At 32.9% G+C, this 16,670-nt stretch overlaps 2 protein-coding genes across 2 annotated transcripts; both read left to right on the plus strand.

Annotated features, from left to right (window-relative positions):
- The first annotated feature begins 8,026 nt into the window (after positions 1-8,026).
- LOC107613649 (FAD/NAD(P)-binding oxidoreductase family protein) lies at positions 8,027-12,694 on the plus strand. The gene is made up of 9 exons (XM_016315743.3): positions 8,027-8,203; positions 8,393-8,492; positions 8,857-9,040; positions 9,415-9,487; positions 9,577-9,756; positions 11,063-11,160; positions 11,618-11,706; positions 11,800-11,973; positions 12,313-12,694. The coding sequence occupies exons 1-9, from the start codon at positions 8,161-8,163 to the stop codon at positions 12,482-12,484; spliced, it is 1,113 nt and encodes a 370-aa protein (XP_016171229.1). The 5' UTR covers positions 8,027-8,160; the 3' UTR covers positions 12,485-12,694.
- Positions 12,695-13,197: 503 nt separating this feature from the next.
- PSBR (photosystem II subunit R) lies at positions 13,198-15,676 on the plus strand. Its single transcript, XM_016315516.3, has 5 exons — positions 13,198-13,671; positions 13,773-13,831; positions 14,403-14,458; positions 14,571-14,623; positions 15,415-15,676. The coding sequence occupies exons 1-5, from the start codon at positions 13,515-13,517 to the stop codon at positions 15,507-15,509; spliced, it is 420 nt and encodes a 139-aa protein (XP_016171002.1). The 5' UTR covers positions 13,198-13,514; the 3' UTR covers positions 15,510-15,676.
- Positions 15,677-16,670: the final 994 nt, after the last annotated feature.

Consider the following 16,670-nt stretch of genomic DNA (forward strand, 5'->3'; position numbering starts at 1 on the left):
ACTTTAATTAAGTTTATTTGATCAGTTTAAAATTTTTTAAATTTTGAATTTAAAATTTTAAAATTAATTATTAATAATTATAATTAATTGAGTTATTCATTTTTTGGTTGGTTAGACACTTGGTTCCTATACTTTTCCATTACTTAAATATGCCTATACACATATTCTGGGTAAGACACCTAAATATGCAAATACAGATGGCTGTATTTGTTTATAAGGATGGGATATTGAGACAGAGATATAAAGACAAAAATTATATTTGATAGATGAGACATGAACAGAAACATTGTATCTAGAGACGCTAAATTAGTGTATTTTGTGTCCATCCTGTCACGAAGGACACAGAAACACTAACAAATGACACAACTTATTTTTTATTTTTTCTTTTATTATTCTTAGTGCTTGTTTGGGCGCCATTATCTTGATAAAAAATGAAAAAAGATCTGTTTTTATTTTTTAGCGTGTTTGGCAAATTTCTAGTAGTAAAAATAAAAGCACTAGAAAAATAAAAAAAAAAATCTTTTTTGAGAAGCTGTAATTTACATCTTTTTTTAAAAAGATCTTTTTTTCTTAAAAAAAGATATTTTTTATATAATAAATAAACAAAAAGTACTTTTATATTGTTATACCCAAACATAATTGATAGATAAAAAGATCTTTTTACATGAGATACCCAAACATAAAATTACTTTTACTTTTCCATAAGATCTTTTAAAAAAAGATCTTTTCTTAGAAGCTCACCGAAACAAGTCCTTATTAGTTTTTCAAAATTATATTTTTTATTATTATATTTTTTTCTCAAATTTTTTGATGAAAAAAATGAGAATAAATTGAATTTTTATAATTTGTTCTAATTTATCACCAAACAGAATACAAAAATATAAAATTTTGTGTCTCTATCCTTTTTCTTGTCATGTCCTGTTCTCAGAAACAAATACAACAATAGAGATGACAATGAGACTCTGCGGGAACGGGGACCTTCCCCCGCTCCCTCATCCCCATTTAATAAAATGCTCCCATATCACCGCCTCATTCTCATTGCGCGTCCCCATTTATTTACCCCTGCCAAAAAGATAGATATCTGCGGTATCCATGAATATTTAGTTTTAATTTTTTTTAAAAAAAATTAATACAATCATAATAAAATTCAATGTAATTCAACTAAATATATCAAATTAAAAAGCGATCAAACAGATGTCTAACATAAATCAATATACACACAAAATTTTTAACATACAAATTAAAATAAAATGACACAAATTTAAATAATTAGCTATTGTAAATTTAAATATACACATAATTAATTTGTTCTTTTATAAAATTTAAAAAAATAAAAATAAAGACCATTAAACATACATTTATATAAAGATATTCAAGTAATTTTTTTTTTAGAAATTTATGGATCTTTTTGAGTCGGGTTCGCCCCCACTTCCATTTATTTATGAGGATGGATTAATTTGTTGGAAGCTTCTAGCATGAGGAAAGTATTTTAAGGTCCTTAATGGACCAGGATAAATTAAAAATATGTAAAAAATATTGGGGTCACTTTGAAATATGATAAACAAGTAATTAACCTTTACATGACTATCACATTCATATGATCATCACGTGTGTTTAAAGAGAATTCAAAACCCATATTCTTGAAGAGTTCATACCATTCTTTACACGTGTCAACATCACTAATAAGAGAAATACTGCAAATTTAAATTACTTGTTCATTTCTAAAAATAATTTCATTAAAAGATCTAAAATATTTTTGTTAAAAATGTGTTAGTCATAAAAAGTAACAATAATAACAGTAATAATAATAATTATAATAATATCAATTAATGTACTACATTAATATCAATAATAATAAAAGTTATTATAATTATAATAAAAAATTTATCTCTTTAAAATTAATGTTAAGAAAAATTTCTATTTTCTTAAAATGAATTTTATGTAAATTTTAGTCTTTTTATAATAAAATTTAAATATTAACTTTTAATACAATCAAATATCTTTAAATCTAAAAGAAATTTTAGAATTTTTTAAAATTAATACAAAAAAATTATTTTTATTTGAGTTTTAAAAAAGGTACCTTAGTCATTTAAAATGAGTATTTTAGTCTTGTTAAAATCAAATTCGAATTTTTCATTTCTAATATGATCAAACAATATGAATTTAATCTATAATGGTATTTTAATTTTTTTAGATTAACTTTAAAATGTTATTTTGTTATTTTAAAAATTACTTATATGAATATTTTAATTGTTTTGAATGTTAAATTTACAATTTCTAATACAATTAAGTAATTTTTATTCTAAAATAATATTTTATTTTTTTAAGGTTAATGCTAAAAAAAGTTGTTTTGGTATTTTAAAATTAACTATAAAATGTTTTAATCTTTTTAATATTAAATTAAAATTTATAGTTGCTAATAAATCAAATAATATTATTTATTCATATAAAATGTGTAATAGTAATTTTAAAATTATTACATAAAGAATATTTTGGTATTTTAAATTTAATGCTAATTAACAAATATTTTAGTTTTTTAATATGAATTCTATAGATATTTTAATATTTTAAAATAGAAATCAAATTTTAAGTTGTAATACAATTAAAAAACTTTAAAAATAAAAAGCTTTTTAATCTTTTAATAGTGATATCAAAATATTATTTCTTCATAATGTTAAAAAAATTCTTTTAATTTTTTTTAAAAATTAATGAAAAAGATATAATTAATTTTCAATTATTTTATCAATTTATTATTTAATCTAATAGAACCTTTCATAATTAGTACAACTTTAAAGTAGAGTTTTATAAATTTACACATTTTTTATATGGCATTAATATAAGCCATTAAATTGGAATATTTTTTCCTAGTCCTTTAAGAACCGTTTCAAGTTTCCCCACCTTAGACAATTCCTTTTTTGTTATTCCTAAATACATATATCTAAGTACCTGATTTATGAACAAAGGTATATTTTGTATGTTTCTCCCGAATGCAAGGGTTTATTTAACTGTTACACCCTAATACTTTTTAACTGAGTTAAGCTTTATTTGGATTATATTTAGTAGCTGATATTTAAAATTTTGCGAAATTTTTCTTTTAAAACAAATGTGAAATATTTATATAAAATAATTTATAGATAAAAATATTGAATAATTAGTTTTTATTAGAATAGTTACTAGTTGAAAAATATAAGTGGATTTGAAAATACTAACATGAAAAATCGGTGTGTTAAACTATGAAGGCACAACAATGACAAGCTTTACTCATACCAAATAAAAAAGGAAACATAATAGTTACAATTGCAATCAGTCAATAAGGATAAAACAAGACACATAGGAAATTCTAATTCTCTTAATTTGTTTAATTATGGCTAAAACAATCGCATATTCTTCCTTTTTAAGGTAAACGTTTAATGTTTTGTATCTACGTCCTCGATGGCTTGCTCCCACTAGTGCACCTATCTTTTCACCTCAACTGTATTGTTTCGTACTGCATCGTTCCTGAAGATAGTACAGAGAGAGGGGTGAGAAACAAAAGTTTCTCAGTAGTTTATCTATATGGTGTCATCGTATCCATCTCCAACCACTCCGAGTTTTAAAATAAAAACAGTGATGATGCAATGTTGTTCAATTATTATTTTCAAAAGTCTTGATTAGTCGGAGTGGTGTAACTTTTAGATGCTTCTCATTTACTTATGTTATGACATGTGTAATGCATACAAAATGCCTATAGCGTTAAAACATATAAAGGTAACTCATAAACCTTGGTATGATATTTTCATAGGCCATAAAGCAAGACGAAATAAATAATAAATAAGAGAAGAATAGTAACATTACTATAGATAAGTCAAACAGAATAGATCTGAATAAAATAAAGATCTTAAACAATATCACACATCATACAAAAAGGAACTTTGAAAAAAAGAAGGATATTTGAATGCAATAATAAACATAATCACAAATAAAAATAAAAAAATAAAAGAAGAACAATCATGATCACACTTTTCATTGCACTCTTCATTACTTTTTCTTGTAGCTTTTATGGAAGGTATTGAGCTCAAACCGGTATAAAAGGTAGGAGTCCCCTTCCCTTACCGAAGGTTCTTATCCCAAACGTTTTGACGATCACCTTCCCTTACCGAAGGATCATATCGATATCTTGTCTTTAGGGGTCACCTTCCCTTACCGAAGGATCATTCCCTCAGTTCAATTTACAATCAAGGTTATTTAGACATACACAAGAAAAGAGTTATATCAACAAAGATATCTTATTATATAAAATTGATGGGAGTCTCCTTCCCTTACCGAAGGTTCCCAAAAGTTTGCCGATCACCTTCCCTTACCGAAGGATCATCTCGATTATCTTGTCTTTGGGGGTCACCTTCCCTTACCGAAGGATCATTCCCTCAGTTCTTTATGCACATAAAATTTTTATTATAATGCATAATGCGTATGAAGGGAAGAGACATTATATCATGACATGTAATGCTAACATCTATATATGACATAAAAATTAGCATAAAACCCCTACCTCGAGTGAAGTTCCGCTAGGTATTCCGATGCAAATAGATGCGGTTTGTTAGTGAAGAGAGACTTGTTTCATGATTAGACTTTGTGTATACTAGAATTTTTTGTATAGAAAAGGGAATAGAATGATAAAGGAAGGATCAAATAGCTCTCAGGTATGTGCAGATTATGTTAAGAGGCATTTAGGTGAAATCTTCAATCTGGATCGTCACTTTGTGAGCCCTATAACTTTTTCTACGTTTGAAATTTGGAATTAGCTAATAGAGACAAATTTATGGAGAATTGAATTAGCTTTAAAACTAATATCAAACGAAATCAATCGGATAACAACATCTTGATATATTCTCAAAATACTGTTAGTATATCAGGCTGGCTGATAAGAGCGCAATTTTCTACTATGAACTCATAACTGATTTATCTATCTAATTTAATTTGAATTTGATTTTATACTGAACTTAAGGAATAGAGCTAGTATTCTTATCTTTTCATATAACTAAATATCATTCAAATCTAATAAATGTAGAATTAGTTATGACTATATTTTAAAAGGTTGTTTACTGTCGGTTAGAGATTTACTACCACTAGTGCTTTCATATGTTTAAATTTTAAATTCAAATCTTAAATCATTACCATTTTAATTAATTAATTAGTTATTAAAAAAGAATAAATGACCATTTGTACCCATGAGAGATGAAAACGCTGACATTTGTACCCATGAAAGCTCGAAACTAATCTTGTACCCATGATAGATGCTGTCCGTGTGACAAAAGTACCCTGACTTGGATCTGAGCTTGGTTCGTGCGTTTCCGAACCTACGTGGTACTCTCAACCTCCCCCCCCCCCCCAAATCTGAGCCAACCATTCATCATCTTCATCTTCTTCACCATCACCATCACCATAACCTCCATAACCTCCATCACCATCACCTCAGCACCGCTACAGCCACCTCCCTTCACCACAACCTCCGGCGACAACCCACACCGCCGCGCCCCTTTCTCTTCTTCTTCCCCTCTTCTCACTCCTCCTCTCCACCAAACAGCCGCGACACCCAACCTTCTCCGCAGCGTCTGTCCGAACCCTACCTCCCCCAAAGCTCCCAACAGTATCAGACAAGCCAAAAATTTCAAACAGTAGCATGAATCAAAAACAGCAAAATTTTCAAACACCAGCATGAATCAAAACAAACCTAAATCCACTAACATGCATTTTTAACTAACCAAATTAAGCAAAATGAACTAAAAGCAATACAGTGAAAGAAACAGAACTCAGGGAAAAACGCAGGGGATGGAAGACACAGGGAAAAACGGAGGGGATGGAAGACACAGAGGCTGCACCCTGTTCTGGTCGTTCCATGGGAGAACGGGAAACGGGGCTGGAATCGCGACGGTGCTAGGCTGGTTCGCGATGGTGAGACGGGATGACAGAGAAGGAAGAAAAAAGGGGAAAAGGGGCTCATCGTCGGCGTTGCTGTGGCTCGTCGACGGCGCGGCGGTTCGGCCAGTGAGAGAGAGGGAGGAGAAGGTGGCCGGTTCGTTGGTGTGGCTGAGGAAGACAGAGATCACACAAAGGGAAGAAAAGGGAAGAGGGTTGCGGTGGCTCGTAGAGGCCGACGGTGATGGTTGGCGGAGCTAGGGTTCGGACAGGGGAGTGGTGACGGATTGGAATGCCGTAAGGACGCTGCGGAGAAGGTTGGGTGTCGCGGCTGTTTGGTGGCAGACGAGAGGAGACCCAGGAATGGAGAAGATGGCCGCTGTCGCTCTAGGCTTTGGTGGAGAGGAGGAGCTAGCGCTGTGGTTTCTGGGCTCAGCGGAGGTGAGAAGAGGGGAGAAGAAGAGAAAGGGGCGTGGCGGTGTGTGTTGTCGCCGGAAGTTGTGGTGAAGGGAGGTGGCTGTGGCGGTGCTGAGGTGATGGTGATGGAAGTTATGGAGGTTATGGTGATGGTGATGGTGAAGAAGATGAAGATGATGAATGGTTGGCTCAGATTTGGGGGGGGGGGAGGGGGAGGTTGGGAGTGCCACGTAGGTTTGGAAACCCACGAACCAAGCTCAGATCCAAGCCAGGGTACTTTTGTCACACGGACAGCATCTATCATGGGTACAATATTAGTTTCGAGCTTTCATGGGTACAAATGTCAGCGTTTTCATCTCTCATGGGTACAAATGGTCATTTATTCTTAAAAAAAATGACTTAATTCAAAAAGTTGGGATGTTACATTAACACGGTTAGATTTAGAGCCCGTTTGAAAAAGTTTAAAATTAACTTTTTTGAAATTTTGACTTATGAATTTTTCTGGTATAATTTTTAAAATTAAATTACAACTTTTTGAGAAGCTATTTAGGAGCTTATAGAGAAGTTAAAAAAATGACTTCTCTCATAATACTTATACTTTTTATCACATTTCAATAAAATAAGTATTTTTAGAGTTAAAAATTCAAACACAAAATAACTTATTTATAAGCTACTTATAATATAACTATTTATTGTTTAAGCTATTTTGTCAAAAGAAACTTAATTAAGCTATTTACCCAAACTGAACCTTAGTTATTTTCAAACCCTCTTACTTACTTATCCCTAATACTGAGTCATTAAATTGTATTTTTTTAAAGGTAAATACCAAATCGGTATCCGAAAGATTCTGACGCTGACAAAACAGTACCTGACTTTTGTTATTGACAAAATAGTTCCTTAAAGATTTTAAAATTTGACAAAATCGTCCAACCGTGAAAGGATGATATCACAGTGAATGAAAAATGCTAATTGGTCGTCAGAAGAGAGTTTCAATGATGGTAGAGAGCTCTAGCGACGTTTCTGATCTTCTTCTTCTTTGCCATGGCAGAAGGGGACGCAGCGGCGAGGTGATGCCATGGCGGAGGGGACGCATAAGGGACGCAACAATGTGTTGAAGAAGAAGCGGCGAACACGAGAACGCAACGAGATATTGCCATGGCAGAAGGGGACGTAGCAGCATGCCATGGTGGTCTGGCAAAAGGGGACATAGTGACGTGTTGAAGAAGAAGAAGCGGCAAATACGAAGAACACGGTGAGGTGCAGCGACGTGACATGGCGGTCTTCTTCAGCTGCCATGGCAGAAGCGGACACAGTGAACACAAAGAAGAAGAAGAGGACACAGTGGCATGTTGAAGAAGAAGAAGCAGTGAACACAAAAAAGAAGAAAAAGGTGGTCAGAAAAATGTCACCAGAGCTCTCTTCCGACGACTACATCAGCATTTTTCATTCACTGTCATCCTTTCATGGTTGGATGATTTTGTCAAATTTTAAAGATTTTCAGGAGTTATTTTGTCCATAACAAAAGTCAGGTATCATTTTGTGCTAGAATCTTTCGGATAGCAATTTGGTATTTATCTTTTTTTTTTATATATAATTTGTGTGTCTTAGTATTCAAGATGTATAATCTTATTTAAATTAATTAATACTATACGGATTACAAATTTCATAAATATTAAATTTATTTAATTTAAATATAACAGCAGTAACTTTCAATAATTAATGACCCATTGAAAGATCAAGGTGTCCACTCTCCAGTCCAATGCACAAACCATGACTATCGTCTCTGTTAGATAGATTGGACCTTTCAGATTCATCTCAGAACCTATTACATTTCATTACCACAAAACCATGAATACCGCCGCCTTTAAGGTTGCTGTGGTGGGAGGTGGAAGTATGCACTTTACTCATCTTATCTATTGCCAACTGATCTTACTTTAATTTCTTTATCTTTCTTTATTTGTTCATCTTTTTGGCTTCTAGTGCTTCCGTTGATTAAAATATTGAAGTTTACAAAGTAAAACAATAATAATGTCGATTAATTATGTTAAAATAAAATAACCAAAAAATGGATTGTTGGCAGTTTCAGGAGCTGTGTGTGCATCTACACTCGCCAGAAATGGAGTTTCAGTCACTCTCTTTGAGTCAGCTAGAGGCCCTGGTGGACGCATGTCCCATAGAAGGTTTCTTTTTTTTATTCATTATTAATTTATAGATTTTAAAATTTGAATGGCTCCTATTCTGTGTAATAACTTGTTTATTATTTATTTGTAGTAGTATTTTGAAGCTATTATCTTTTTGTTGTTGAATTTTTTATCTATATATATTTATTTATTTATTCATGAAAATTGCTTATATTGATTTATGATAAAACTTCTGCATCCTGTTATTGTTTTCTTTTATGAGGTTGTGCTATTTGGTTTTGCTTAAAGGATGCCAGAGTTAAAAAATTTAGTTGCTTAAAACAAGTTTTAGTGGAAAATTCTTTCATTGGTTTGATGGTGATTGAAAGAGGATCCTAATTTTGTTTGTTTCTGTGGAATCCAGAGAGAAAACTGAAGATGGGAAGGAGCTGAGCTTCGACCATGGGGCTCCGTTTTTCTCAGTTAGCAAGCCTGAAGTGCAGTCTATTGTTCAAGAGTGGGAGTCAAAGGGTCTTGTAGCTGAATGGAAAGAAGAGTTTGGCTCGTTTGATTTCCACACTCGTAAATTTAACAACATAGAGCAGCAGGTTGAAATTATTCTTCATATGTTTAAATTGTTTTTGCATAATAATAAATGATAGGGTGTTGTCTCAGTTTTTCTTGTTCATTGATTATGTCGTGTTATACTTTCATTTTGTATAAATGTTTATGGTATTTTGATTACGGGATAGAAGTTGGATGAAAATGATCATGATTGAAATCATCCATGAGAGTTTTCACTAAATTCGTATCCTCCAGCCAAACATGCCCTTAGTGTTGTCAATGCTCATGATAGTGTAACTTCCTCTGTATTGTTAACATCTTTCCATCATGTTTATAAGTGATGTATTGATTTGGATTGGATTCATGTATATATATCATTTGTTAGAATAATTGCTTCTCTAACTTGAATCTCTCTTAGGTAGGATTAAGCAAGAGATTTGTTGGTGTTCCAGGCATGAACTCGATATGTAAAGCTTTATGCAATGAAAGTGGTATCTACTTCTATTTATGACTTAGTCTTTTTATTCACAGTTCACTGTGGACCTAGTGAAGAGCTTATTTACTATGTTCTCATCATTAGGTGTGGAAAGTAAGTTCAGTGTAGGTATTGGAAAAGCTGAATGGTTGGATGATGAGAAATTGTGGTCATTGACGGGTGTGGACGGACAAAATCTTGGTCAGTTTAAGGGGCTCGTTGCATCAGACAAGAATATAGTCTCTTCTAGAGTCACAGAAGTCACAGGACAGCCGCCACCACTTGGTATGATGTCTTTCTTTCATCTCACTTTATTCTTCCATGTTCAAGTGATTCATGATTCATTATCCTTTGTGGGGACAATATTGTGCTCTTTTAATAGGTCTTTTTCCCAAAACTTCAGTTGTGAGAATTTTAGATGGTATGAGCCAATTGTCATAACTGTAAGTTGCATGCTAATATACATTTGCGTTGAATGGAACTTTCTGTCTCTTTTTCATTAAATCAGAATTTTCAGTATGAATGAACATAAGTAGAAATTGATGAGGGGAAGTATCGAAACTCACCTGATTTCTTTACAATTTTTAATATGAATATTCTCTTACTTCAACTGGCATGTAACATGAAATTTACTTATGTAATTAACAGGGAGGACGAATGATTTGGTTCCTGATAGATCAAATGCCAACGAATTAGTCACTAGATGGTCTTTTATTTGTTTGTGTTGTTGCTAATGCACTAAAATAGTGTTGACAAGAGATACTTTGGGAACTAATTTGTCACTTGTCAGGTTGTTGATTTTTTAAGGACTAATTTGTTAGCTCATTGATCGTTGGGGTGCTCGATAGAATATAATTTGTCAGCAGTGATCTTTTGAGGATCAAATTGGTGGTTCTCCTTAATTAACATAAGTTAAATTTGGGAAGAGATCAAATTGTCAACTACGCAGATTCAACACAATATTGAAATCAATCTGGAAATGTATCTATAAGAACTGGTACCTGCATGGAACAGAACACACACATACAAATAGAAACAGAGAGATTGATCAAGGTGATCTCACCCCAGTACTTTATTGAAACTATGAAATGCAGAAGTACACAGAGATAACGCTGGGCTTTGATTAGAGAGCCAGCCTCTCTCCTACTCGTATTCCAATCCTCACTCCAAATCTGCCCCTCTCTTCCTAAATCTGTTATTCAAATACTCTCCTCCCTCATGCTTCCCTCACCCCCTTGTCCATGTGGCAAGTTAGTTAGAAAAATATTCCCAATTGCATTTTTCCTATTCTTTCTGCTGTAGTGAAAAGGCAAGGGAGGAATCTTCCCTTCCTGATTCTTGGAAGCTTCTATTTCATTCTCTCCTGAGCTCACTGACCTAATTGGGTTTGTTACAGTATCCTGGTGTTTCAGCTACTCCTAATAGGCATCCTTATGATAATCACATTGGTATTAAGACAATAACAGAGACACACATTCATATAATGAAAACAGAAAAAAGCTGTTTGTATGCCATGTGTGAAATCAACAATTTTTCGTCCATTTGCTTACTGGCTAATCAACAGTTTTCTTGACATTTGTGTGGTATGCAGATTTCAATTTGGTGCCAGAGTTGTCGGCAAAATTGCAGAATCTTCCTGTTCAGCCATGTTTTGCTGTGATGCTGGCATTTGCAGAGCCTCTGTCATCAGTAAGATATAGCTATATGCTTCCCAAACTGTCAATGATTGTTAAAGTTTGATAATTCATGAATTTGACATGAGTTGGACCTATTTCATTAGTCACACTTTTGTTTTGGAAACACAATTTATATTTCCTTTTTATGTGTAGTCTAGTACAGTAGTATCTAGTTCTCTTTTCCTAGGGAAAAAATTAGTGTAGCTTGATATCTACTATATCAAAAAAATGAAGTGTGACATGGGAGTTGTTGCATCCAAAAAATAGTAGAACATGAGAACGAATTGCCAAGATAAACAAGTTGAGATGGCTTTTCTAAATAAAATTTCATGCGGGAAGATATTAGGCATAATCAAGTTGACTTAAAGGCTTTGTTATATCTAATGTTTTAACTTTCCTTCCAAGATCATTTTATCCATGATGTGGAACTATAAGGATCTTAATTCATCACAATGTTACTTATGATTCAGATACCATTCAAAGGCCTCTCTTTCGAAAATTCGAAGGTCTTAAGCTGGGCGTATTGTGATAGCTGCAAGCCAAACCGTACCACCACAAGGTATGTGATCGATGCTGTTGGCACGTTGTGAGAGGATTTTCTAAGTTCAGATTCCTTTTATTGCTATTTAATTTCTTGTTGGCTTCTTTATAGTGAAAGATGGGTTCTTCATTCAACAGCAGAATATGCTGAGGGTATAATTTCTCAAATGGGAATGAAGAAGCCCTCAGATGCGACACTGAATAAAGTAGCCGAACAACTTCTCCAAGAATTCCAGAGTACTGGAATTCACATACCGGAACCCTTTTTTAAGAGAGCACATAGATGGTAAGTAACTATATATGTATATGCTTAGGTAGCATTACTATATATTTCAGGTTGCACTAAGATGGACAGTGGAAATTGACTCTAAAAGCTGTACCTATTATGCATTTATTTTGTCAGATTATAGAGTATCATCATTTGCTTTACCTCCGGTTGATGTTTATATGATACCAGTTAGCAAACCTTTATCTTGTTACAAATTTTGATCGTAAACAGTCTTTGCTTGTTGTTAAGTCGAGTCGCCTGTTATGGTTTAAGAAGAATATAAAATGACTACGGCAGAGCTGAATATGTGTTGTTAAAGATGAAAGGCATAACTTGAAATGTTGTTTGTTTTTGTAGGGGAAGTGCATTTCCAGGTGCTAGAGTTGCCCCAGAGGAAAAATGTCTATGGGACAGAAACAAGAGAGTAGTAATCTGTGGAGACTTTTGTGTTAGTCCCAATGTTGAAGGTGCCATAGAGAGTGGCTTGGCAGCTGCATTAAGGCTTAAAGATAGTGCAAGTTGTTTATAGTTGCTCAAACAAGACCATGCCTTTCTTTTGGTTGTTCATTTCTTATTTTGTCTGATCAAAGGTAGAAAAGGTGAAAATATGCTATCTACTATCACTATCTAGGTTTAAACAAAGCTATCTTATCCTTTTCCCTTGCTATGATATTTATAGGGGAATAAGGAACTGAACTCGGATAGAACAATTTGCAATAAGAATAGCATTTATTTTTAAGCCATTGCATCATTACTAAATAACCATCACCCATTTTGGCTAATAATATTGCTAATCACACATGATTGTTCAATATAATAATTTGTAGAAATTTATAGAAAATAAATGTTAAAGCTTGAAACTTGTTTATGCTCGGGAGAAGAAAAAAAGCAGCCTGCGGCACAAGTATCCTGCGTTAATGTAGGATCTGGGAAAGAGCTACATCCAAAGAGTGTAATTTATGTAACCTAATCTAATAATTATAGCCGTAGCTGTTTTCATGGTTCGGAGAAGAAAATTGTTATTTTTTACTAATATTCCAAACTCTTTACGAATATTCCAAATTCTGCATAGTCTTGAAAATGTTTTAGAGCTATGTACAGTTTAATTTGAGAATCAAATAAATAAAAAAAGAGAAAGCTTATATAATAATATAATATAATATAATATAATATAATATAATATATTTGTGGTCAATATTCAATGGGCTAGAGTTATTTTATCATAATTTCCATTCGATTATTTATTCCTTTTTCTTTTCCTATTTTACGTTTCCTAATAATTTCATGAAAGGAAGGAATATCCATGTGTCTTGCATCAAGATTTTGTTTGTATGTCCCTGAAACAAAAGGTGAAAATTTCATCCATTTAGATAATGTTTTGCAGCACCATATCCTCCACTCTGCCACATATATTCTGCCACGTGTCACAGCACCAATCACCAACCTCTTGTCACTCCTAATAATATCATCATACATAGAACCTTGTTTTTGTTGTCCCCTACACCACCAATTGAAGCAGTTTTAGAAGCACAAGAAGAGAAGCAAAAAAGTACAGAGCAATGGCATCATCAGTGATGGCTTCAGTGAGCTTAAAACCTGCACCTTTCACTGCTGAGAGGTCCTCAGTTAGAGGGATCCCATCCCTTTCAAGGGCATCCTCTTCCTTCAAAGTCGTGGCCAGTGGTGGCAAGAAAATCAAGACTGATAAGCCTTATGGTTAGCAATAATAATAACCACTTTTGTTAAATAGACATCAAAGAGGCCTTTATTTGTTTATTTTTATTCTTTTTGCTTATTTTTGTTGTGAATGATTGTAGGAATTAATGGAGGCATGAACTTGAGGGATGGACTTGATGCATCTGGCAGGAAAGGAAAGGTTTGTTTTATTTACTTTTTTATTTTCTTCAACTTCAGCTTCTTACTCTTAACTAAAACATAGTGATAGATCACTGATAATTTAGTCATGGATTCTATTATTATTTTTAATGTAACTAACTTCAGCAAATGGACATTGATATGTCTATTAATTGTGTAAACTATCGTTTTTAACTATGAAAAATTTGAACTGCACATAGTTTCTAACTTCTAACCATAAAACAATGTAAATCAACTTAGATACTCATCAAGGTTAAATGAATATGGCAAAACTATCCAAAATGTTCGACAAAATTATCGAACAAACTACCGATCCTGGATAATTTTACGAGCAAACCCAATCTTTGATGGGTAGTTAGAATTGCTAGCATTTAGAATTTTGATGGTTAGAAATGGTTGTTTATTCTTTTCTAATTTTAATCTTAATTTTTTCGTGTTTATAATTAATCAGACATGGATATTGCTTGATTACTTGAGAGCGTGCCCTTGTTGAGATATTTGAATTGATTTACTAATTATAATTTTGATTTAAACATTTGATTCAACCTTCTAACTATTGAACTTCAATTCAGGGAAAGGGTGTGTACCAGTTTGTGGACAAGTACGGTGCTAATGTCGATGGTTACAGGTACACAACATCTTTTAGAATAATAATTTCAGGTGCCTTTATTATGTGTTAATCGAATTAATAATGAAAATTTTCACTAATTTCATATTTGTTTATATCGATTGTTGTACAGTCCTATCTACGATCAAAAGGATTGGTCTCCCACTGGTGATGTCTACACTGGCGGTAAGGAAATTTAATGCCTGAAAATTTCATTAAAATTAGCATGAGCACATAGTAGAGTTCAATTTGCTGATATATCTCTCTAACAAGCTTCGTTGAGTTATCATTTCTGTGTGCCAAACACATTTCACTGGTCGAACTCGTCCGACACACATATCTACTATGTCCAACCGTGTTTTAATAAAAAATAAAAATTTTTTTTCGGATACACTTGAACACACTTAAATACTATCACGTGTCAGTTTGTCTAACCTTATTCTTAACATGTATTCTTGAAATAAATTTAAAAATAGTATATATTATTATTTATTAAAACAAAAAATATTTTAAATATTTTATATAATTAAAATAAGACATTAAAAAATTAATAAATTATTTTATGTTTTAATATCAATAAAATATTAAAATATCATTATAATTTATCTAAAAAATACTTTATATTTCGTGTATCGTGTCTGTGTTAGTAAATTGGTCATGGTGGACTCACCTGTGTTAAATAATCCAACAAAACATTTGCATATAAAATAGAGAGAGAAAAAAGGTTTCATTTTCATGCACTCTAATTAAGTCGCAAATTGGTCCTAGTCATTGGCCCTTGCACTAAAATAGTCATCGAATTTTAAGTGCACCTATTATGTCTTTGAAATTGACAAAAGTGCACCAAATTAGTCTTTGACGCATAATGAATCACTTAATAGAAAAAAACTAAGGGATTAATATGATAAGCTTTTGCCAATCTCAAAATATATATCTTTTTGGGATCTTAATTAAATTTGTGGTTGTATGAATTGTAGGTACGACTGGCTTGGCTATCTGGGCTGTGACTCTTGTTGGCCTTCTTGCTGGTGGTGCACTTCTTGTCTACAACACAAGTGCTTTGTCACAATAGACCCAGTGTTATACAATTATATGTAACTAAGATTGAAGGGATATAATTGTTCAAGTACTTCGTGGATATTATGGTTTAATTTCCTTCAGTTTAGATGTATGTATGTTGTGTGTATTAAAAAGGTTACTGCTCCTTGTTCCTCTTTTAATCTAAGACCTGTTACGCAAGTCTCCAATTTTGTTATTGAAAATAACATAAACATTTCATGTAACGGTAAAACATGTTGCATTGCAGTCTATTTTCTCTTGGAGTTGCCGAAATAAAAAATGCAGCTACAACCTACAATCTATATATTCTGAATTCTTAAGTCAAAGTTAAAAGCACATATGATCTAATAACAAAAACACATTCGAAGTTCAAATTAAAAGGCAATCTCTTCACACTGAATACAATGGATCTTGGAGATACCATTAAGAATGAAAATAAAACATCCCAGAATGATAAAGCTAAAGCCATGATCTTCTTTCGTCGTCATCTTAACGAATGATTAAAAAATAAATATCTCATACTAAAAGATCCTGCAGATCTGTGGAAGAACCTTGAAAAAATGTATAATCATCAAAAGACAGTGATACTTCCTCAAACCCGATATGAGTGGACACACAGGGTAATCAGGGACTTTAAAGAATGTCATTGGGAAGAAAAAGCAGGGAGAGGTTACTGAAGATGGAGAAAGTATTTAGAGGCAAGAGTTATTAGAAGGGTCTCATAGGAGCGGATTCTCTATTCATTCTAGAACCACGAAGATGTATCACAATTTAAAGAAAGTGTTCTGGTGACCTGAGATGAAGATGATGCAGCATCGATTGTGTCAAGAGTCTGATATAATTAGAAGGTGAAGATAGAACATCAAAGACCGTCAAGAAGGCTACAACCTCTCAAAAGTTTCCATTGGAAGTGGAAAGGAGTTGCCATGGATGTCGTAAAGGGTTTGCCAAGGATACGGGTAGGATTTGGTGCGGTCAGAATCAATCAAATGTGTTGTCGTTAGCACTGGCGGAAACAAGGAGGTCGTTAATTGACATTGATGGATGAGATGCCTAGACGATTTGATTAAGTTGATGATGTTAGGAGACGAACGCTTCGTGGAGGAAGGAGTTTCGAGAATATGGACGTGATTAATTTTAAAGATTAGCAGACAATTGAGGAACTACGAGTTGG

This window comes from Arachis ipaensis, chromosome B8, assembly GCF_059453495.1.
Source record: "Arachis ipaensis isolate K30076 ecotype BB chromosome B8, ASM5945349v1, whole genome shotgun sequence".
Lineage (NCBI taxonomy): Eukaryota > Viridiplantae > Streptophyta > Magnoliopsida > Fabales > Fabaceae > Arachis > Arachis ipaensis.